The sequence below is a fragment of the Protopterus annectens genome, chromosome 10.part0 (genome assembly GCF_019279795.1).
Source record: "Protopterus annectens isolate FY-2018-M chromosome 10.part0, PAN1.0, whole genome shotgun sequence".
Taxonomy (NCBI): domain Eukaryota; kingdom Metazoa; phylum Chordata; order Ceratodontiformes; family Protopteridae; genus Protopterus; species Protopterus annectens.
Window position 1 is genome coordinate 1,082,069,597 of NC_056744.1, and position 25,336 is coordinate 1,082,094,932.

Genomic DNA, 25,336 nt, shown 5'->3' on the forward strand with positions numbered 1-25,336 from the left:
TATGCAGTCTTGCATATGGAATTAGTAGAATGCAGGATGCCATGAAGCCCAAAGCCTGCAGAATTTTTCTTGCAGATAGCTGGGCCTTTGTTGCCAACAGTTTGAAATAGGTAGTCGGTTGCCTTTATTTGTCTGGTGCGAGATAAGCCATCTGGGCAGTTGTATTTAAGCTTGCACCCAGGAATATTATTTCTTGAGAGGGTACTAGTTTTGATTTCTGTTTGTTGACTGTGTACCCTAGGCATGGTAGTAATCTCTTTACAAACACCAGATGCTGTAGAAGAATGTCCTTGTTCTATGATTGAATGAAGCAGTCATCTAAGTAAGGATATATTTGTATTCCTCTTTGTCTGCAGTATGCAATTACTGGTGCCAGGCACTTTGGGAAAACCCTGGGCGTAGTAGATAAGCCAAACGGCAGTGCAGAGAATTGGTAGTGCATTGAGCCAGCTTTGAATCTGAGGTATCTTCTGCATTTTTGTCTGAATGGGACATGCAGGTATGCATTTTTTTAGATCTGAAGTCACAAGCCAAGCCTTCTTGCCCAACATGGGCAGAAGCTGCTGTAGAGTCAACATTTTGAATTTTGGAATATCCAGATATGTGTTCAGAATATCCAGGCTTTGTCCTTTCTGGGTACCAAGAACAGTCTTGAATAGAATCCTTGTCCCTGCTCTTGCTCTAGTACTTGTTGAATGGCCCTCATGTCCATGAGGGATGAGACTTGTTTTTGTGCCTCTGCCCATTAATGTTTTGGCACGTCTGGCCAACCGTTTGCCCTTGGCAGGGTATGAAAGTGAAACTTATAGCCTTGTGACACTATGTTTAAGACCCATTTGTCCTGGGTTATTGTGTCAGTTTTGAGAAAAAAGTGCTAGTTTCCCCCCTAAAAGTGCTGCCAGAAGATAAGTGCTTGGCGCAGGCACGGGGAAGTCATTGGGACTGTTTCCTGTATGGCTGTGATTTGTCTTCTTCAGTTTTGGAGGTAGAAGCACCCCATTGTTTAGAGCTGTACGAACCTTGAGGCTGGGATCTGCCTCTAGGGTGTCTGTATCTGCCCCTTTGTGGCCTGTGACACTGGAAAGGACCAATTCTTTGTAGGCCAGTGTCTGCTAAATCTTGGTGGCTGTACATGTAAGAAATGCTTGACTGTTTGCATAGATTTAGCTTTGTCCTCCATTTTCTTTAACACCTCTTCTGCTTTAACACCAAACAAAGCATCATGCTGTAATGGAGCATCTAATAATTTTGCTTTAACATGATCGGGTAGATTTTGTTCCTTTAACCAAGCATGCCTCCTAATGACAGAATCCGTAACTGCAGCCCTGCAGGAGGCCTCCAGAGAATCAAAATCACATTGCAAAGTATGCTTTCCAACTTGTTTAGCTGCGTGCAATAAATCCTGCATTTCTTTGTTTTCTGCACATTCAGAATTTATCAACATTTTCTGTTTAAGCAGCGACATAATGTATTGCTGATATTTGAGCATATGAAACTGACAATTTAAAGCCCTTATAGCCAAGGTAGCAGAAGTGTAAATCTTTTTTCCCCATCTGTCCAGTGCCCTAGAATCCCTGTCAGAGGGAGTAGGGTTTTTTGCAGTGGAAGCCTTGACCCCTTTGGGACCCTGAGAGATAGTTTCTGGGTCAGCAGCAGGGTTTTTGAAAAGGAATTTATGAGAGTCAAGAACCCTGTAGTACCTGTCCGGCTTAACCGGAGCTGGAGTTAAGGAGTCAGGGGTCAGACTGGACTCTGAAAATACATCATCTACAATGTCTAACACAGGTGGAATAGCTAGGGGCTGTGTTGTGGTAGTAAAAGGAAGTCTCTGAGCCTTTTCTTAGATTCTGAATAATCTTGGCTCTCCCAGTGGAAATGCTCCCTCACGGTATGTAAAGTTTTCCCAAAAGAATAATCCTCAGGAGAAGAGGCTGAAGGGATAGATTCTTCAGCATCAGAATCCTCATAGGGAGGAAGAGAGTATTCCTGATCAGAAGAGGAATCAGACGAAATGGAAATCTGATCTGAAGATTCATATTCTGCCTCTTGCCTAGGCCTCTTATCAGGAGGGGGATGGGAACCCCTAATTAGGTCTTCGGCCATTTTGAGCATCTGTTTTTTAGGCATGGAGGCCTGTCCATGAGGCTGTTGTACTTGTTTCTTTGCCTTTAAAGGTGTTTTAGTCTTTGCCTTTGAAGCCAATGTCATTTTAACATATAACTGAGTAGGTCTGAAAACACCCTCAGAAGCCGATGCCTGCTCAGCGGCTCCGGACCCATCTGAGGGAATAGTTTCCGAAGGTCTACCTTGACTTCCCAGCGGCTTGGTCGACTCCACGTGGGTGTTGGTAGCGGCCTGCTAGTCTAAGGTAGCGGTCGTCAGGGGCTGCGAAGGCGCCTCACTGAGAACCGGCGACTGGCTTAGAAGAAGCCTCGTCTGTTTTGGACCTCGGATGCCTGTCCTTTTCTTTGCGTTTCTTGTGAATTCCAATAGTCGGAAGGCTATCCGATGACATTGTATAGTTAAATCTTCTGCCAAAATAGTGAAATGCAAAATCATACAGACGCTTAATAGTGCGTTGGTTAAATCTAGCACAAAACCGACAACTAGCAACGTCATGGTCAGGGCCTAGGCAAGGAATACAGTAAAAATGAAAGTCCTTATGAGGTATTTGCTTCCCACAAGAAATGCAATTATTAACTTTTTCTGACATCGGTCTGGAGCAAGAAAAAAGTTTCCCCAATGGGGTACTTAGCTTTTAGTCAAGACTTCGGATCTGAAATTTGAACACGAAAATCTCAGGAGTCGGCCGACCGGCACTTGCAAACTGCTTTTGCTTTGGGCACCACGTGGCAAGAAAGACTGAAGAAAATGGCATCGGCTGCATCTTTTATACCCCTGGCGCACTGACGTCAGGGAGGAGGCGACAGCAACCGACGCCAGACCTAGATTTTGGAATTCAGGCCGACTGAGGGTAGCCTGCCAGCAGGATAACCCAAATGTAATGACTGCAACAGTGAAACGAGAAGAACATTAATTGTTTCTAATTGCAGCAAACAAAATCTGAAGCTAGTAGAGCTGCAGAGCATTATGGGAGGGAAAAGTCAGGAGTTTGAGGCTGGAAGCACTTGCAAACAGCTAGACTGGATCTGAAAAGCAGCTCCTGTCCCAGTAGTTGGATCGGATAGGTAGACAGAATCCCATACAGTTTAACTATGACCAGCAAGGTACTGGTAAATCCAACAGTAAAATCCTGAAGCACTCAGTGGGTGACCTATAATGGACTGCTTTATCTTGGTAACCTCGGCTGAAAACAATTGTGTGGATGTCTAACTGAAATGTCCTCTTTATAGAGCTAGAAATTACAAAAACTTACAGCCAAATCAAAATAAAATTGCTGGGTGACTTTCTTGCATTAGAGCATGTTTAAACAGCTGTAACATTAGTTAAAAAGACTATCAAAGCAAGAAAGACTGTACTTTGGAAGGTCTTTAATAAATGTGCTCAGTACCGCAAAGTGCTTTGAAAGCACAGTTTGTACTGCTTTTTGATATTAAAGTGCCTTGTATTGTAATCTCCAAATATAGCTCTCAACTGTGCTTCATTCCTAGCTCAAGTTGTGACTGAAAATTGTCCACTACAGGTCAGTTAACTTAAGTGGTTAAAAAAGCTAAATAAAAATATTTTGTTACCTTGCACTGTCTACTTTGCCTTTGTCTTTCCGGATTTTATCTGAAGAATCTAACTTAACCTTCACTCCCAAGCTCTCCAGCTGTCTAACAGTTGCATTTCTAACACTGTTCTTGTTCGTTTGGTTCAAGCTGTTTCTTGAGTTTTCACATTTGTCACTGTCAATAAAAGATGCACTGGAAACATTAGTGGTGTTCACACCCTTCACATCTGGCAAGGCATCATCTTCCGCTGGACAAGACTCCAACAGCTGGTTCACCTGACCCTGTAAAAGAAAAACATGAAATTACCAAACTGTTGCAAAGAAGCTGTGAAGGAAGTGCCCGAAGCATAAGCAGTTTTTGTCAGCAAAATATGAAAGAGGCTACAGTTATCCAACAACGAATTCTTGTGCATAGTTATTTAAAAAAGTGAATGAAAGACTAAAAAAATCTAAATTTTACAAAATGGATTAAGTTTTTTGATACATTAAAAAACTTTTGGAAATGAATCAGCAAGATTCTGCTTGTGCTGAATGACGAGTCTGTGCACTATTTCGTTCAATACTTGCATTTTAATTTCTGCATTTAGCTGCTGCCACATTTTCCTTTTCTCTGTACTTACAATGACTGAGCAAGCCTGGCTTTATGTGCTATTTATTTATTTTTGCCGGGGGGGGGGGGGGGTTACCAATGTATGCAGACTATCATTTCATTTTGGGTTGGCAATACCACTTTGTGAAGCAAATGTGCAGTTGAATTACTGAGCTGGGTAGGTTTTCATGTGCCCAGTTTTGGCAGTTTGGCTTAACACAAAATGAAATGCGACAAAATAAACTTATTTGTTACCATTAATCAGGGTAGAAAGACTGAACCAAAGATGACCCATTTCCAGCACAGCCTGGATGCTTAAACAAAGGTATGACAAAAAGTTAAGCAACTGACAAAAATTATAAATGTTTTTTTTGTTTGCTTATTGGTGAAGGGTATTCTGACTAACAGCAAAAAAAACACACACTAAGAACATCAGTGTTACATTACAAAGTTTTACATGTGGTATACAGTGAATCATAAAATAATGGCTTATTGCCATTAAAAAATGTGCATGCTGACTAGTCAGCCCAACTAGTGTGCCCTTTGTAAACGGAGCACATACCAATAGAAAAAAGTCCATCCGCTGAAGTACCACTGCCAGACTTTTCTACTGGCATATGCTATGGAGGACAGAGCAAAACACAAGAAAAATCATTTACATTCTGCAAAATTTCCTCTTTTCCTCATAAAAAGCAGTTTTCTAGCAAGCCACTGAGGATTCAAGTCATTAGATAATGGCAGATATTTAATGTTTAGTATTCATATTCTTCATAAAATACTTGCTAATATAAAACCTCTCATTCCAGTAACTTTCTAAGTTTATAGGAGCAATAAAATCTGTCCCTGTTTTGGAACTTTGTTCCCATGCATTATGTTGGGCTTTGCTCCAGTTTCTTGCATTAAGAGTTGCAGGAAAAAAAAAAAAAAAAAAACAGCAATGGAGATTCTTTTTCTCCATTGCTTCTCCTGATCAGTGCAGATGCATTGCGCAAGCATGAGAATGTGGTCCCGTATGCATGTGCAGTACAACAGGAAACATGGAAGTATGAGGAGGAACACTAGAGTGCCGTTATACAAAGACATTAAGAAAAGTAAGCAATTTCTTTCTTAAATAATTTCATTGCATAATAGCAATAACCCATGACTGGGTGTGGGTATCACAAGATTAAGCCATGGTTGGCTTTGTTTAATTACTTGGGCTTCGCCCTCGTGATTAAATCATGCCAACCGTGGTTTAATCCTGAGATACCCACACCCAGTTGTGGATTATTGCTGAATGACAGTATAGGAAAATAGAAGTGGTTGTAGAAGTGATGGAAGATCAATAAAATAGGAATTTGTACAAGGGAAGAAGGACAAGCTATGTATATATTTACAGAATGCTTTAAACCTTTACAGAGTGTCATTTGGTGGCTATGTGAAGGAATGGTTGGTAGCAATGAGGCAATTACGTGATGTGGTCTGAGCTGAGACAACAGCAGCTTTGGTTAGTAAAACAGGCTTTGATTACTGGTCTGCATTTACAGCATGAGGAAAGATCTTTTACGTATGAGGGGAGTGCCTGCCAGAGTTTAGGGGCTAAGAGAGAATCTATGGTTTATGCAGTACAGTTTTATAAATAGAGTACCACAACAAATGAAAGGAGAACATATGATTACTTTTCTCACATCCTGGCTGCCCTAAACTACATAGCCTCTAAGGAAATAAATATGGCATAGAAAGGTTAAACAAGTCGCCCATGTAACCAGGTATCTCCAAAAAACAATCATAGTCAAATTTAATTCATTTTTGAAGAAATAAAGTCAAGATTCGCATGGTTTAATCTTCCACCAAAAGTGGGCAATTTTAATATCAGACTTGATAATAGCTTTTCTCAAAATACTATCGGAAAAACAAACTGGCCTTTAGTTAGGGCTTTGGAAAAGGACATAAAACCTCATATCACATCTTGCCAGACCAAAGTTTTCTCTTCTAAAGAAACCAGTCTAACACTTCAGATGAAGCTGTCAACTAGTCCTATATATCAATTTAAAAAGACAAACTAGTAAGAAGAAATGGAAAATTGTATTTTCACAGAGCTCTTATCTGCTCGGCATCCTTATCACACAAGAGGGGGTCTGAATTTGTCTTGCTCTATCCTGCCTACATAAAATGTTTTACTGTTTTGCGCTTTAACTGTATTAGAGTGCTACTGCTTTACTGGCTGCTGACTGCAGAGATCTGCACTTTTGATGAGCCTTCCAGACAGTGTTATTGAGTAATTTGCTACTTTGTATTTGCTGCTGGTGCTTAACTGTATTCCTGCACTTCTTGCCCTGCTAAATGGATTCTGCATTAAGAGGGATTAGGTCTGCATTTCAGTGGCAGTGGGTGATAAAACTGATCTTTTTCCGAGCTGGGAAACACTTTGGTCAGCCTTTAGTATGATTCAGTTACTAGCCAGAGACATTTTGTTTATTGTAGCAGTTTTCTGTGCTGCTATAAAGTCAGTATGTTTATAAAATGCTGCTCATTGCACAGTCAGCTTACACTGCTCTGTACAGTCGCAAGTATTTTGAATTAAAACGTTTCTTATAAAAGATTACATCATAAGTCTCCCCAGAATACAGTTGTGCAAAGCGCAAATGTCTTGTGTATGATGAGCACAGCCCTGCAACTACAGCAGCCTAATTGTTAGCACTTAACCCCTCTTGTACCATCCACTAGTAAAAAACTAATTAAGGCGCTATAACTATGGATTTGCACTTTCCTTCTATCAATGCAGCTAGCATGTTAGATTTGTGCTTCCTGAAACAATGTAATAATAGTCTCATGCTTACAGAAAACCACCTAATTATAAAGCCAACTGGTAATCACTTACCAAGACAAGCACCACCAAACAGGCTCTTGGTAACACACTACATCCATTACACAATATTATGGACCAAAAACACACACACACTGAAGCTCTTAAACGTAATCTTTCAAAATCTCAAAGGTCTCACGTACATATCACACAAACAAAGTACCCTAAGCAAGCTCTAGAGAACTCTGCTAAGAAAACAGGCACCAAGATATACAGTGCCATCATAAGGTGTCTCAGCCTCTAAGCTAAGGCAAACCACCACACAACACAAAGCAGCACACTATTTTAGTCACTGGACAGACTGTTCTAACACACGTCCCCCACTCACTACGTTGAGCAAGGACAGTAGCAATCAACCGCCTGTCAGGGCCAAGAACCTGGTCAATTATGCAGGCATTCAAGTCAATGCACCACAAGTACCAGTATGACTCTGTCATGGTCCATGCAGGTGTAAATGACCCGATTAATACCTCCTTGGACTATAAGAAAAGACAAGACAAAGCCAATATGAACCTAACACTGAGCAGCATTCTACCTTCAAGGATGATGCAGTAGTACCAACAGAAGATAACAGATTTTAATTGGCTTAGTTTTTGCTGTCACTCCAAGGGGGTACAATATTTTTCAGCCTGGAAGGATATGATAGACAGATCATGCTGATTTACCAGGGATGGTCTGCGTCTGTCCCACCTAGGTTTTGAAAGTTGGCTAAAACATTGCCCATCCCCATTGTGTCTTTTTTAGGAAGTACTAACCTGACAAACCTACTGACTTGGTTAAACCATCTAAGAATAATCTAAAGGTGTTACTGCTCAATGTCAGAAGTTTAAGCAAGAAACTCCACACACTGAAAACTCTCCTCATCCTAGAGGATATGGACATCTGTGCAGTTACTGACACTTGGTTTAAAGCCACAGAGAGCAGCACGACAGTGCAGGGGTATAATGCGCCTTCCATACATTTAGAGCAGCTACTGCACAGGCAGGGTCTAAAGGTAGCATCAATTTACATCAACTATAAGCAAACCACAAGGCTGGTCAAACAATATGACACACTTGAACTTCTCAGCGTACAGTCGATCATAAGTGACATACCATACCATATCTTTGCAAGCTATAGAGCTTCCCCCATGCCTCAAGGAAGCCCATGCAACTTATTTAAATGAACTGGAGGCCCCCCCATTCAACCCAACACAATATTTAGTGGTGACAACTCTAAAATTAACTGAGTTATCTTACACAATCTCAAACATGCAGGTCCAGAGATGCCAGGACTTTGCTAACACAAGTATCCTAGAACAGATAGACTGCACGCCCACCTCAGGTGCAAATATCACTGATGTTGTCCTCATAAACATGGATGAACAATGCATGTCCTCACTGGTCAAACTGGACCTACAAAAAGTACACTTGTGTAAAATCTTACCATAATGGTAGATGTCTTTTTCTTAACTGTTGCAGTATTCTTTACACAAGGGATCTCCTGCCAAGAATATCCCAATATCCGGCCAGTATACTAAAGTGTTTAGATGTTATAGGCACCGTACGTCACACCTATGCTCCTAATGTAAGGTGTAGGGCATAAAGGTAATGTAGACACAAACACTCAGAGCTTAATTGCCCCAGAAGGAAAAGACGACCCTCAGGGACAAAGAAGAACATGTAGGAAAGCAAGGGATCTTCGGCCAGGAGGGTAAAAGGGGAAGGAGTAGGGACCGAAAACTGCAACAGTGAAGAGGACGACTTCTACAGTTATGGTAAGACTTTATACAACTGTACTATGTCCTTCCTTACCACTGTTGCAGTATTATTTACACAAGGGAGAATACAAGAGCTAAGAAGAAACTTGTGAGGAGAAAGGTCAAGAAAATACCTCAACAAACCCATACAAAATAGCCCTGGCAAAAAATGTCAAATTTAGAATGTTTACTGAAAGTATGAACAGTGGACAAAGTAGCAGCCTAAAAGATGGAATTAGTGTCCACACCCTTGAAAAAGGCACCAGAGGCGGCAACCACCCTAGTAGTCTGTTGCCTTTACAGAAGAAGAAAGGCACTTGCCACGAAAGGAATAACAAAAAGAAATGGCCTTAGAAATCCAGAACGAAATAGGTCTGCTTGGAAACAGCCAAACCCAAAGTCCTGGGATGAAAAGAAACATAACTGCTCCGACTTGTAAGTTGCCTTTGTTTTATCAAAATAATACCTGAGCTGGCTATGCAGATCAGAAATGTGAAGAACCTTCTCACTAGCAGACTGTTGAGAAGAAAAAAAAAAAAAAAAAGAAGGAAGCTGAATAGCCTGATTCACGGACAACTCATTAACTACCTTGGGCATAAAAGAAGGATTAGTCCAAAGAGACATCCTGCCTGTGAAAAACTGAAAAAGGAGGTATAGCCATGACAGCCTGAAGTTCGGACACCCTCTTTGCTGAGGTGAGGGCTACCAGAAGAAGTCTTCCAAGTACAACATTGCAAGGAAGCTGAATTAGTAGGTTCAAAAGGAGCCCAAGTCAATTTTTCAAGTACAAAACTGAAGTCACAAGAAAGCAGAATACGCTTTCTGGGAGGCCTGATATGAAGGACGCCTTTAAGAAATTGCTTGACCTGAAAACAAGAGGCTAAAGGAGGATTTAAGGGCAGACAAGCAGAAATTGCTGAAAGGTGAGCTTTATCTGAAGAATATGTCAACACAGATTGGAGCATATCACAAATAAGGGAAAGAACTAGAGGAACCTCCACCAACAGGGGATCCTGATGACAACAGAGGCATCAGACAAATAATCTCTTCAACCTGGACATGTATGATTTTCCGGTAGTGGATTTCCTGGCTACCTGCTGAACCCAGAGCATGTCCTCAGAAAAGAGGTGCCAAAAAGGAATCAAAACCCTATCAAACTGTCATCTGAAGAGCTGACAGGTGAGGATGAATAAGAGATCCCTTGTCCTGTGTGAGAAGATCCACCCAGTTAGGTAATTTGTGGTGATGGCCCCTGACCAAGTGATAAAGGGGGAACCAATGCTGTCTGGGCCAAAAAGGAGTTACCAATGAGATTTTGGAAGAGTCCTGCCCGATTCTGTGCAGAACTTGAGAAAAAGATGAAGTGTGGAAATGCATATAGAGACATTCCCACCCAAGAAAAAGACAGGATTGTCCACTTTCCAAGCCAGATGACTTGGTACTCTGGAAAAGAAAAGAGGAAGTCATTTGTTCAGATAGGAGACAAAAAGATCTAACTGAGGAATACCCCCATGACAGACTATGTCCAGAAACATCTATGTGAAGCATCTATTTGCAAGTCTGTGTGCTGGACCTGCTCAATGAGTCTGCCAATAGATTGTGCTCTGAAGAAAACTGCCTGAAGAATCATTTGACTTTATACTGGATAGCTAGATCCCATTCCTGAAGAGCTAATCTGCAATGAAGACAGAACCTTGTGCCCCCTGGTTGTTGACATTCTACAAATCACTGTTGCATTGCTCGTGAAGACCTTGAGGGGGCAAGGGTGGAAAAGGGAATGAAAAGCTTGCAGAGCCAGAAGTGGAGCTCTCATCTTTTACTTTGATATGATCTGACCTCTGATGACGAGGCCAGAGACCATGGTCCTTTAGAGGGCCACAAGTGGACAACACCTAAAGTCTATGGCATCCATGTACAGTTCTTGAGACAGAACTGAACTGGAGTCTGGAAGGGAAGCCATGGATTGAGAGAGAGAGTTGTTGAATCCACCACAGAAATTCAAGCTTGATACACGGAGGAAGAGAAAAAGGAGACTCCAGAGAGTAAAAATCCAAAGGCAGTACAATGATCAAAAAAAAAAAAGGAACTTCAAGGCCAGGCAGGACAGCAGTGCCAAAACGTTCATCACAAATCCACAAAAACGTTGAAGAGAGACACAAGGCAACACAATTTCACCAGAATAAATAGCAAGGTTAAGAGCTTTCACCCGGAACCACCAGGCTTCATCAGAACAATTCAACTAACTGACTGGCTGCTATAAATACTATCATTAATCATTAAGATCACAATTAAACAATTAACCAATTAAAAATTTAAAAAGCCCTGTAAGGTCAACTCTAAAATATAAAGTATACATTGGTACCATACATCCTTCACTTAAAGTATAAATGAAACCATAAATATCCCTCACTTCCTACAAAACTTATAAACAGTCCTAATATATTTTGAAAGTAGTCCATCACTAAAAACAATATTATATATACTTTGTGATTAACATATTTTAAAATACTGTAACAATGTAAACAGTTGCCATTTGTGTCTGCTTATAAAACCAAATGGATACCTGTGGTCACGGCCAGCCTTAGGCATAGGCGAACTAGGCAACCGCCTAGGGCGCCGTACAGGCTGGCCTCAAAAGGGCGCAATTTGGACAGGAGTTCTGTTGTGATGACCCCTAACCGGGAAAAGCCGAAGAGACAACTACAACATTCATTTTTTTTAAATTTCACCGCCGCCCATAGAGGCTAGCAATTGCGCCCTTCCCGGCCTCAAAAGGGTGCAATTTACTGACCGGAATTCTGCTGTGTGATGACCCCTAATCGGGAAAAGCCGAAAAACATTTTTTTTTTTTTTTTTATTTCACTGCCGAGAGGCTAGTAAAAATTGCACCCTCCCCCACTTAAGCACAGCGCAATTTACGGACCAGAGTTCTGCTGTGTGACAAGTCATAAGTCAACACTCGTAAGCCTGTCAGCAAGACCATTGCTGCGCTCAAAGTTTCTTACTGACAGGTCAGACTATTTTTTTAAAGCTGTCAGTACACAAACATGTCTAATAGGTATATGCATTATATGGAAAGAATGGACAATTGCACAATTAAAAGCACCTATGATATGCTTTTACTATTTATTTAGCAGGTCACTATTTTGTTACTCACCTTGTAGTCCTGCTTTCGCCCTACTGAGAAGTCAGTCCAGCTACGATACCAAGTCACGAAATAAACCAGGTAATAAAAAAAAATATTTGGAATGATGGAGGATTTTTATACAATATTTATTTTATTGTATGAATACTACTGCACGGTGCAATTAATTCATTATTGAATTCTTCATATGTCTTTGTTCTACACTTATAAATGACTTTGCTTTAACAGATGTTTTGTTCATCATCATAACAACTTTGTATATATGACTATGGAGTTTTTTTTTTTCCTCATGAAAAGGGGTTTTCATTTTCAGTCGGACTTTCCCAACAAACAGATGTAAATAAAATAAAATAGAAGGACAGACTGACAGATAGATAGATAAGCAGGCAGATAGATAAATGACACCATTATATTATATATACAAACACACACACACACACACACACACACACACACACACATATGATGACTGCAAACTGGGCGCCATAGTAGAAAACACATCTGACACAGATATCCTTCAGAAGGGTCTCACAGAAACGGATGACTGGTGCCAGAGCCACGGCCTGAAGTTAAATGCCAAAAAATGCACAGTCATACCCTTTGGGAAAAACAAGGTTACCCCTAGCTACCAAATAGGTGGCAATCCACTGAGCACAGAAGAAGTTATCAGGGACCTGGGGACCCAGGTTGATAGTAGTCTGTCATTCGACACCCATGTAGCTAAAGTAGTTAGGAAGACCTTCTACATTGCCCACCTTATCATGAAGGGATTCTCATCTAGATCAAGGGAGGTCATAGTTCTCCCTTTACTCATCACTCAGACCAATGATTGAGTACAATGCCCCATTCGGGATGTATCTGACCAGACACTTGCAGCAGCTGGAGAGGCCACAAAAGTTCCTCACCAAAAGGATAAAGGGTCTCAAAAATCTGTCCTATGCTGACCGACTGAAAGAACTCCAGCTCTATTCAGTCGCTTACCGCTTGCTCAGAGGTGACCTTTGCCTAACATACAAGGCCATGTCAAACCCAGATTTGATGAATATGCTTCACCTCAAAAAATCTAGATCCATCAGAGCCACAAGGGCGGGAGACTTAAACCTCGACACGGCTATTAATAGGACGTGCTGGAGGGATAGATTCATCACCCAAAGACTCCCTATGCTGTGGAACAAAATCCCGGTACATGTGAGGCAGAGCACCTCGCTGGCCTTGTTCAAGAGAAATCTTGACCAATGGATGGGAGATCGCAGATATACCCCAGGGATTACCTCAGTGTCACTGCTCGACAGAGGCACAGCAAAATAAGGGGTATAGTTCCCCATACTAAAGGGGTGGCGTAAGCCACAAAACGATGGGCTAGGCTTGTAAATGCCCTCGGGCAGATAGCCTAGTATGAACCTATGAACCTATATATATATATATATATATATATATATATATATATATAATATATAATATATAATATATATATATATATATATATATATATATATGTATATATGTGGAAATACAACACTACAAAATCTCATTAGCTGTACTTTTATTGTTTTGGATGCAAATTTAACTTATATAAGTTCCTGCAATGCGGCTTCTTATGTGTTACACAGGGCAGCAAATCCCAGGGCTAGAAGACACAGTGTGGGGGTGGGGGTCAATACTTATCTAACAGCGTGAAATCTTTAATTAGCAACAGTAATTACAGGCCACATCCTCAGGCGCTCGTCCTAGTAAGCAGTCCTCAACCAGTAAACACAATGAAAATGCTCTTTAAAGAGGATTTGCATCTCCTGCAGGTAAAATTGTGATGCAAAGTCTTGGTCAGAATTAAAGTAATTCCTCTTAGATTAGTTTTAATCACTTGGTGTTTATTTGTATTGGGTAAGTGAAGTGCGTCAAACTCTTTTCAGCCATGACGCAGAAATTGGTAAAGAAAACATCAATTTTCCCTCAGAGTATTTATCTTTTTCTAAAGTAACGGTGAGTTCGGATGGAGTTGTATATTAAGTAGCGGTTAGTGTCAAGGATTCAATCCCAGCATGGAGCGTGTAGGCGGCTTACACCCTCTCCTGTAAAATTCTTAATTTCTGTAAAATGCCTTTGTCCGATTTGTCGATCTCCACCCAAACCCTTGCCCATCCACTCCAGATAAACCTAACCCCCCCCTGCAATCCAAATAACCAACCCACAATTAATAGGCTGTCTAACTCTCTCCTGGCCTGTCACCTCAACATTAGAAGTATAAACAACAAGGTACATGAACTGCATGCTCTCCTCGCTGTTCACTCCCCTGAGATACTCTGTTTATCTGAAACCTGGTTAAAACCTAACACCACAGACAATGAGGTCTACCACCTGGGTATAACATACTCAGGCTGGATCATGCTTCCAGGAAGGGGGTGGGTAGCTGTTCTCTATAAATCTAATTTAAATGTCACTAGTGAAGTTATATAACCACCTCAAATGAATAATTTTGAGATTCTTGCCACCAAATTGCAACTCAATAAAAATAAATGTATCAATATCATCTGCATGTACATTCCCCCAAGAAATAATATATCCACACTCAAAGACTCCCTTCACTGGCTATCATGTAACTACATCTGTACAGGCATCGCTGTGAACATGGAAACGGAGTTTAAAAAGATCAATTCTGAGGGAATTGTCTCAGTACTTTGCTTTTTCTGTAGGGACGTTTTGTCTTCTGAGGCCATTTTCCTCTCCAGGTGCACGCACATTGTGCGGGCGTATGGAGGGGTATGTTTTTTTTTTTTTTATATATATATATTTTTTGGAGTACTGGTAGTGAAATGTGCTTGTGTAGTGAAACTACCTGGAGTTCAATGGCAGAACAGCTGTAGCACCTGTTTTGACGACGTACGTTTTCATATGAAAATGTGTTGCAGTCAAGAAGGAAAACCACTGAAGTTTCAAGTTTACATATATTGTGCTGTTTTTGGGAAGGGAGCTAACTGATAGGAATATTAAATTGGTGTGCAAGTGTTCTATAATGTCACTGTACAAGCACGTAGTTTGTCTTTATGTAGCTAAAAAATGTGCGTGTGCGAAATGTATATCATGCATTAAAGATAATGCATGCGTGCACAGTTGTAACTTAACAGAGATATCTCTTCCAGTTTTTTTTTTACAGACTTGCTGTAGTAGTTTAAGTGTATGCTTCTGTTGTCAGTAAAGATGGGGAAATTTTGCATAGATTTCTTTAATTGGAAGGAAGTTTAGGAAAAACTGTCAAACTATAATCTTACAGTAGCGTGTGGTTTTGATGGAATTAATATTGGTACTGTGTGTTTGAATATTTACATCTTCAGGTTTAACTCATGTTTTTAATTTTCTGTTATTGGTGAGCTACTTCCATGTAGAAGAGGGGTTTGTGTTTGGAGCCTGCTAATTAGTGAGCACTTCTTTTCAAGAGATTTGAAAAGATTTTACATTTGGGTATCCTTCCTACAGGAGAGCAGCTTTCTACTGGAGTGCCAGCACGGATTTTTCCATGGTTACCATGCTAAGCCTTTTCATTTCTTTTGCTTCTTCACATTTGTCAGGCATATGATTTTGGTCGAATGGTAGGTGCTTTTTTTTATCATTGACATGCCATTTCAAGCTTTTCATTTTGTAGACAGCAGTGAGGTTTCTTCTTGCAGTTAGTAAAATGAATATGGGCGCTTCTCTTTTGCAATTGTCAGTTTTATTTAATTAGTAAGTCTTATATTTCCAGCATCCATAATCATGTAGTGCATACAGTTCCACTCTTACACTCCAAATACAGTTAAGTTACATCCTGCTGCAATACTACGCTAGTGTGAGACTCAACCTTAGTAACGCTTAGAAGGTGCTGTTAACCTCAGGTCTGGCATTAAAGCTGACAGTGCCAGACAGTAAGCAGCAGCAGTGGGACATGAAACAGCTTAGTTTTGTCTCCCATTTCTTTTTGAGGACTACTACATTACAAGCAGTCTTGGGTCTGAATAGAGGAATGACATGGGGTTCGAGTAGAGAGATGATAAAATCAGCAACCAAAGAAGAGCAGTATTGCTGGAATTGAATTCATTCTCAATTCTTGGTGAGCACCTTCATGAGTTGGACCCCTGTTTTACAAAATCTCACCAAGACAACCCTGATGCATGCTATGTAACATGCAGTCTATGTATCATGGGCAGAAGTAGGTTAAAAAAATAAGAAAGAACACCTGGGTGCACAAGTCCCATGTTAAAAAAAATGCCCAATCCTGGCATGCAGACTAAAGCAAGGAGTGGAAAAAATGAGTGTTGAATCCTCAAGACACTGAAAAATTCCTACTGTGGAGTTGGGCCATGCTCTGGGGGGGAGGGGAGCCCACCTGTTGTAGAAGGAAGTAATAGTCCACAAAATCTGACAGGTCAGAAAAATAGCCATTAAGATGACAGAGCGGATTACTGAAGATAAAAAATAAATTGTGTACTGTTACTATTATGCAAGAAGTCCAGAATTTCTGGACAGAAGATAAACAAAAAGATTCAAGAGAGAAATTAGAAGAAAGAAAAATACTTGCACAAGATAAACTGTCAGAAGCTTCAAATGCAAATTTGTTTTCATTAGTATATCAGATTCATGAAAAACATTATATAGACCAAAAAACCATGGACCGTTTGGAAAAAGAAACTCTAGAGGAAGTGCAAAAATATAAAGAATAAAATACAGAATTTTTTGAAAGGTATAACAAAAGAAATAGACGTCAGAAAGAGAGAGATCTGATATGGTGCAGTATTTATGCAGAAGAGAAATCCAAATTAATCAATACAAAAAAGTAGATCCAAAGATATTTGAAGAGAAATATAGGCAAGGCACCCAGATATAGATGGAGTGCTGATATTGTTGATATTACCAACTTACCAATTTTTTAATGCAATATAGGCAATTAATTCTTCAAGGAAAGCAGGCACTGAATTTGTCAATGAAACATTGATATATGAAGTTGTTTTGCCGGTAGCAACCTCTTCATTAGGTACGAATTTCTTTAATGTGGAATTCAGATGATTTTACATCTGCAGAGATTGTGAGTATGGAGTAATATTGGTGGATTATAATGACAGAAGTCTTGAGTAGCCTTTTATGGTTGAAAATTTCTGAAATGGGTAGTTATTGGTTCATACATTTTATTTAATTGTTTATTAAAAGAATGTTTATAACTACAAATTTAAAACAATTTCTAACAAGTGGTGCTGTATTATACAACGAATATAATTCAATGTAATCAGGAAGGTGAATCAAAGAACAAATACATGGATGCATGGCCCTAAAAAATGTGTGCAAGGAGTCTGTTTTGGAAACAGCCCAAAGGTAAACAATTCTTCACTGGCCAGATACATTTTCTATGAATGTGGGTTTTCATGCCGTTTCAATGAATATGAATTTTTCCATTTCAATGAATGCGAGTTTCAGGGGCAGAGGAGTGTACTGCTTATGCTGAGTCTGTTTTCATTGCGAGAATGTATTGTTTAGCAAATGGCTACCTGCGTTTGTGCTATTTTATTTCAATATCTGTAATGACTGCAGAAGCAAATAACAGAGCAGCATGCATGGTAACCGGTGAGAAATAGCCAAATAATGGAACACTGGAATGGCTTCTGCTGGGTGGAGGGGGTTGCTGCGGGAGCGGCTGCTCTGGGGGGCAGTATCATGCCGCGGTGGTACAGTGGTTGCGTTGTTGCCTCACAGTAAGAGGTTCTCCCGTTCGATTCTCAGCTAGTGTGCGGGGAGTGCCTTCTGTGTGGAGTCTGCATGTCCTCCCCGCGGTCGAGTGGCCTCCGAAAGACATGCATAAATGGGCGTGTCTTCACTGAAGGTTGGGCATCGGGCTGGCAACTCGGCACCATAAAAAATCTACTGCCAGTCATTAGCGGACCGGTTCCGCTGTGACGACCCCTTACCAGGAAAAGCCGAAAAGACCAACAACAACCGGAGTGGCTTTCATGGGGAGTGACCTTGTGGATGTGGCTCAAATAGTTGCGTTTCATGACTGTTGTGTGGGTGGGGCTTAAGGGGTGCCAGGAGCACTACTTCGCCTAGGGTGCCATTTCGGCTAAGGCCGGCCCTGCCTGTGGTCTAGTAAAAGTTGTAGTTACCCTCTTATAATTTTGCTGCTCTGATTTTCAATACTAATTTAGTCATTTAAACCCAGGATCCTTCCTGAATCTAACCTAAGTTGCCACAAAAGCTCCCTATACTCTAGCTTAGCTTCCCAGCAACCTCCCCAGGGATCAATGGGCACCTGTTCTAATACTAAAAATTTGGGTTTCATATCATTGCATACCCTAGAATGCTTGTATAATGCGTTGGATTCCTTAGCCCTAGTCACATCATACATATGCTTGTATACTCTCTTCCTTAAATTCCTCTCTGTTTTCTCAATGTAGAAACTACAGCAGGTCTCCCATATCACTAAATAAACCACTCCTTTTGCCGATTCTGTGCAGAACCTGAGAAAAAGATTAAGTGTGGTTAGGCATATAGAGACATTCCCACCCAAGAAAAAGACAGATGTCCACTTTCCAAGCCCGATGACTTGGTACGCTGAAAAAGAAAAGATGAAGTCATCTGTTCAGACGGGAGGCAAAAAGATCTACCTGAGGAATACCGCACGATAGACTATGTCCAGAAACATCTATGTGAAGCATCTATTTGTGAGCCTATGTGCTGGACCTGCTCAATGAGTCTTGCCAATAGATTGTGCTCTGAAGTAAACTGCCTGAACATTCATTTGACTTGATACTGGATAGCTAGATCCCATGCCTGAAGAGCTAATCTGCAATGAAGATAGAACCTTGTGCCCCCTGGTTGTTGACATACCAAAAATCACAGTGGTATTTTGTCTGTGAAGACCTTGAGGGGGCCAGGGTGGAAAAGGGAATGAAAACTTGCAGAGCCAGAAGTAGAGCTCTCATGATCTGACCTCTGATGACGAGGCCAGAGACCATGGACCTTTAGAGGGCCACAAGTGGACCACACCTCAAGTCTAACGCACTCATGTACAGTTCTTGAGACAAAACTGGAGTTTGGAAGGGAAGCCCTGGATTGAGAGAGAACGTTGTTGAATCCACCACTGAAATTCAAGTTTGATACAAGGAAGAAGAGAAAAAGGGGACTCCAGAGGGTAGCAATGTTAAAGCCACACTGGTTTGAGGTACTGTTGTAGCTTCCTTGCATTCAGCCTGGTATGAGGAAGCATGGGAATAGGGGAGGCCACAAACCCCATAACCAGGAGAAACTCCCTGGCTATAAGAGAGGACAGAGGAAGGACAGACGGGAAAAAGGTTGTCAGAAAAAAATCTTTGGAGCAGGAAGAGAAGCAAACATGGGAAGAGTCTAAAGCCAGCACTCCAGGAAAATATGATCCTGGGAGGGTGTCAGAACAGACTTCTTGAGGTTTATGGTGAACCCCAGACTTTGCAAAAGACAAGTGATAAACTGGAGATCCAGGAACAGACTGCTGGGATAAGGAGCCTGAATGAGTAGGTCGTTCAGACAAGGGAAAATCTGTATCTTTCAAAGCCTGCAAAAGGCAATGACAGGAGTGAGGAATACCTTTGGGGAAACACAAAGGCCAAAGGGCAAAGCAGAACACTGAAAATGACAGGACGAAACAGAGAAGAACATTTCCTGAACAGTGGGCAAATGGGGATGTGAAGGCAGGCATCCTTCAAGTCCAAGGAAACCAAGAAGGCCTGGATAAGAGCAAACAAGGTTTGAAAAGACAGCATTCGGAAAGAAGTGACGTTGATAAAGGTGCTGAGCACAGAAATATCCAGAATGGGTCTCCGGGTACCCTCCTTTCGAGGAAGTAAAAATATTGTTGAGTAAAACCCCTTTTCAAACTGGGAGGGTGGAACAGGCCGAATGGTACTCTGATCTAAAATGGACTGCAAAACTTCTGGAAAATGAGTAAGTTGTTCCTGAGGAGGCTATGGAATGTCCAAGAAGGTGGGAAGGGGCACTTCCAAACCATAAAATACCCTGATGAATTATAGACAGCACCTAGGAGTCCAAGGTGATTTGATACCAGCTTGGAAGGCACAGAGAAAGGCTGAGAGAAGAGGGAAGAGCAGGCCAAATGTCAAATGTAGACAGGCTTGACCTAAAAGGAAGGATTCAGGGACACAGGAGTCTGACTGGATTTAGCAGGAGTAATGCACCTAAGATCCCTTCTTACCCTTAGAAGGTGTATGTAGACAAAGGCAAACTTAGAAGGGTAGTTTCTCTGGAATTTGGGGATAGGAGAGACAAAAATATGCTTGAATCCCTGCAAGGCTTTAACCTTGTCCTGAAGGAACTTAAATAGGTCAGCAGAAGCAGTTCCAGAAAGATTTTTAGACGTAGCCAATAATGCCTCATCACAGAACCAAAACAGCAGTCATGGAAGAGACATCAGCAGCATTACAGCTACATTTTCTGGAGTGAAGGTCAACCTGGGAAAGTGGATCCAAGGAGGGAAAGAGTGGAAGCCTTCCCATTCGAATCATGAAGGTCAGAGAGACCACTGAACCTACCTGAGAAAATAGGGCCAAAATATACCTGGTCATGTGGGTTTGGTAATTAATAGCCCTAAAAGACAAGGTGTCAGGAGTATATACTTTTTTACTCAAACTCTCCATAGCTCAACTATCCTTATCTGAGGGAAGGAGGTTAGATTGCTTACCAGAGTAAACTGAAACCACTAAAGGATCAGCAGAAGGCCACTTGTACAAAAATCTCCAATCCCCAGGCACCTTACAAAACCTGTCAGGTTTCTTAGGAGCCAGAGATTGACAATCAGGAGCCACAAAGACATTATAAAAGGTGTTCAAAGGGGCTGCCAAATCAGGAGGAACAGCAGACGGCTTAGGAGACTCCATTTGTAAAAGCTCACAATGTCTTTTTTGATTGTCAGAGACCTGGGAGCAATCCCATTTAAAGTACTCCATCATACGACCAATAGCATCTCCAAAAGATAATTTTTCTAAGGGGTTAGTCTGGGCTCAGAGAATCCTTTTCCTCAGAAATGCAGTTTAGATGGAAAAGAATTTGTGAAGAGTAAGCTAAGGATTCCTCCCCAGAGTCCAAGTCCACATCTGAGGAATCCAGTTACCCAAGTTTCAATAGGGGTGGAAGACCAGGGAGGAGCAGGGACAGACCCCCCCCCCCCCCAGGAGGCTCCAAAGCCATTAAAGCATTAAACAGTTCTTGAGCAAAATCCTGCCATTCATGTTGGGGGGGGGGTCTCTCATAGGGTAATGTTTGTTTTTTGTTTCTTCTTGAGAGGAATGTCTACCAGAAAGAGACTCTGTGGTTTAGACGCTTGGTGAGAATCAATAATTATAGCTGGAATCCCTTCCTTTACCAAAATCTGAGGACTCCACCTCAGTCCCTTGGAAATAATCAGCCAAGGATTCCCCTCAAACATCCACATTAGATGATGGAAAAGGACATATGACAAATCGGATCCATGCCAGTCTCTGACAACATCACAGCAGAGGAATCAGAGGCAAGCACTGGACGGTCTTCAGGGCCTTCACTAGCTTCAACAGAGATGTCCGGCAGAGACTGAACAGCAACTGATCAGGCCTAACCTTTTTTTGCCTTCTTGGCAGACAGCTGACCTGCAGGATGGAAGGATTCCACTATAGCACTCTGGGTCAACAGCTTAAGTCATTGGTTCTCAAGGTAAATGGATAAAGTAGCAGTACCTTTGGGACAAACGCTTGACAGATGGCATGCCTGCATATGGTCATGGAAAGAGTCTAAGCAAAAAAGACACTGACTGTGATGGTCTTGATGGAGAATCTGCCTCCCATACTGACGTTTTCCTTTCTTGGATGACATGAACACAAGTACACTACAATAAGGAAAAAAAGTAGTGAAGAAACCCTAACAGGGCACTATTCTAAAGATGGCAGAAAGGCATTCAGATCGATGTTTGACAATGGCGGTTGGACTGGTGGCAAAGAAGTTCTGAGTGCTTGTGTCCATACATCACCTTTATGTCTTATGCCTTACACAGGGAGCATATATTTGACGTACGGAGCCTACAAAATCTAAGGCTTTGGTACATTGGACGGCTGTTGGGCTATTCTCAGCAGGATATCTGTTGTGTAAAGAATACTGCAATAGTGAAATGGAAGGACATCAGTTTCTTTTGCAATAAATATTCAGCCCGTGACTCCAGCTTACCGTAGTACATTTAAAAAGTATTCTACGGCTAACTAACTCCTAAGCAATAGCCTTGCAAAATTTCAAATCCCCTCAAACCTTGAGAACTGATTATCAGAAACCCTCTACAATCATGTAAATAGCTATACAGAGAAAGCAGTACCTACCCAAAATAAACATAGGGGTCTGAATGGAGAGATGATTTGGGGTCCAAATGGAAAGATGATAAATTAGCAAGCAAAGGAGAGTAGTATTTCTGAAAATGAAAGTTTAAATTTCTCATAAGGTGACTACAAACTCCTAAGGGAGGGTATCTGTGGCTTCACCCCCCCCCCCCCGAGGATGCAGACAACTATGCTGAACAGTACGCCAATGCAGTATACAAGCATCTGTAAACAACTGCATGGACTCAGTCATACCCAGTAGAACTAAAACCTGCTCCTCAAGGAAACACAAACCTGTTTGGTGGACATCCTCTTATCAGCAGACTTTACAGCAAAAGGAAGAAACTGTTGTCCAAGGGTAAAAGGGAACAAATTCCAAATTGTAAAAACTCCCTCCTTAGCCTCAACAAGCAAATTAGATCATTAGTGAAAACCTCCAAGGCCAATTATGAATCAAAACTAGCCTCCATAACAAAGGGAAACCATAAAGTCTACTTCAGTTACACCATTATGTCAGGAACCTCCATGCCAAAGCCCAAGTTTGTTCTGAATTATTGCTTAACAGTATCACTTACACTGATCCTGTTGACTTAGCCAACCTGATAGCAGATAGGTTCAGCGCAAACTTCATCTCCCTGCCCCACTTCATCTCCCTGCCCCCCCCCCCCAAGGTCCTTTCAACATCCCAGATACTTGTCCCGCACCTCACCTCTCCATAGATCAAGTGCTACAGGTCCTATCCAAGGCAAAGAACACAGCATCCATGGGACCTGATAGTAACCCAGGATGGATTCTGCACCATCTCTAGCAAGAACTGGCTTTGCCACTGACCACCCTATTAAACCACAGCCTAAGTACTGGCTTCATTCCAGCAGAGTGGAGAACTGCCATTGTCATGCCCTTGCACAAAGGTGGTGCCACTACTGACCCTGGAAACTATCACCCCATTAGCTTGACAAGTCTGATCTGTAAAGCCATGGAGCGTATTGCTATGGATCGTGTAAACAAAGACATAGGCAATCTCCAAACACTTAACCCCACCCTGTTCGGATTAGTCAAGGGCAAATCATGCCTGTTGAACCTGGTTAACTTCTTTGAGACCGTCACCAAGGCCCTGGATGTGGGAAAGTCAGTACATACAGCTTACCTTGACTCTGCCAAGGCCTTTGACAATTCCCCACTCGGGCATCATCGAAAAGCTAACAACTTGGCATAAATCCCCATTCTCATCTGGTGGGTGCCCAACTGGCTGAACGACAGGACCCTCAAAGTCAGAATAGGCACCTCCGATAGCAGACCTGTTACTAGTGAAGTTCCTCAGGGATCTGTTCTAGGACCCCTACTGATTGGCATCTATTTCTCAGAGGTCCAGGCAAAGACAAAAAGTCTGTGGCTGACCAGGTTTGCAGACAACTGTAAGTTGGGTGCTGTCACTGACACCCCAAATGATGTTAACATACTGCAAGAGGGTCTCACAGCAAATAATGACTAGTGCCAAGTCATGGCCTCAAACTAAATGCAAAAAAAAAATGTATCATCATACCATTCGACAAAAACACAACCCCTACTGGATTACCACATCAATGGCAACCACCTTAGCACACAACCTGTGGTGACAGACCTGGGCACTCAGGTTGATAACCTCACATTCAACCATTATGTAGTGGCAGTGGTCAGAAAAGCCGTTTACTTGGTTCATCTCATAAGTAAAGGGATTGCATCGAGAAAAAAGGAGGTTATTACCTCTCTATACTCCTCCCTCATTAGACCAATAATTGAGTATAATGCCCCGTTTGGGATGTACCTCTCCAACCATCTATACCAACTGGAAAGGCCAATGAAATACCTCACAAAGAGAATCCATGGCCTCCAACACCTGTAATATGCTGACAGGCTCAAATCAATATCACTCTACTCGGTATTGTACAGATTGCTCAGGGGTTATGTATGTCACCTACAAGGCAGTCTTGGACCCTGCCCTACTAGAGATGCTCCATATCCGCAAGTCTAACTCCTTATACACTACCCGCTCAAAAGGTCTGAATCTAATATGCAACATCAACAAAACCTGCTGGAGAGAGAGGTTTGTCTCCCAGAGGCTGCCCAGTCTTTGGAATAGACCTCCCATACACATCAAACAGAACACCTCGTTGACCCTCTTCAAGCACAGCCTTGATGAGTGGATGGGAAACCACAAATTTGTCCCAGGGGTTCCACCTGTGTCCCTCACTGACAGGGGTGACAGGTGCTGAATGAGGCTTCTTTTTGGGGATAAACTCTTGGCTAAGCTTGGAAGGGCCCCAGGGATTTTAGCCTAGTAACCTCCTCTGAATTCATCCTCAAGTCTTGGTGAGTACCTTCATGAGGTGGATCCCATTTTTCACAAAATCTCACCAAGACAACACTGATATAAAGACTGTATTTATATAGCCTACAGCATGGACAGACATAGGTTAAAAATTTAAAAAAAGATAGCTGGGTGCACAAGACCCAGGATAAAAAAGTGCCCAATCCTGTAGGTGCACTGGTGCCAAGACTGGAAAAAAGAAAGTGCAGAATCCTCAAAATATGTAAACATTCCTACAATGGGGCCAGGCCAGGGGGAAGATGCCCCCCCCCCAATTGTAGAAGGAAGTAGCAGTCCACAAAAATAAAAAAAACTGATAGGCCAAAGAAGAGCCATAAAGACGATAGCGTGGACTACTGTGGATAAAAAGGAAATTATGTATTGTTACTATTATGCAAAAAGCCCATAATTTCTAGATACAAGATGTACAAAAAGACTGAGCGAGAAATTGGAAGAAAAATACTTACACAAGAAAAACTGTCAGAAGCCTCAAATTAAAAAATTATATTTATTAATACAACAGATTTGTGAAAAACAGTATACATATCAAGAAACTTTGATCCGTTTGGAAAAAGAAGCATCTGAGGAAGTGTGAAAATATAAACATCAAAACGTAGAGATTTTTGAAAAGTATAAAAAAGTATGGACATGGT

General features: G+C 41.6%; 1 protein-coding gene across 1 annotated transcript in view; it reads right to left on the minus strand.

Annotated features, from left to right (window-relative positions):
• STIL (STIL centriolar assembly protein) overlaps positions 1–25,336 on the minus strand; it is a 1,728,658-nt gene that overhangs the window by 220,179 nt on the left and 1,483,143 nt on the right. Inside the window, exon 16 of the mRNA XM_044085829.1 lies at positions 3,693–3,955. Coding sequence (XP_043941764.1) covers positions 3,693–3,955 — 263 coding nt within the window. The remainder of the gene's footprint in view (positions 1–3,692; positions 3,956–25,336) is intronic.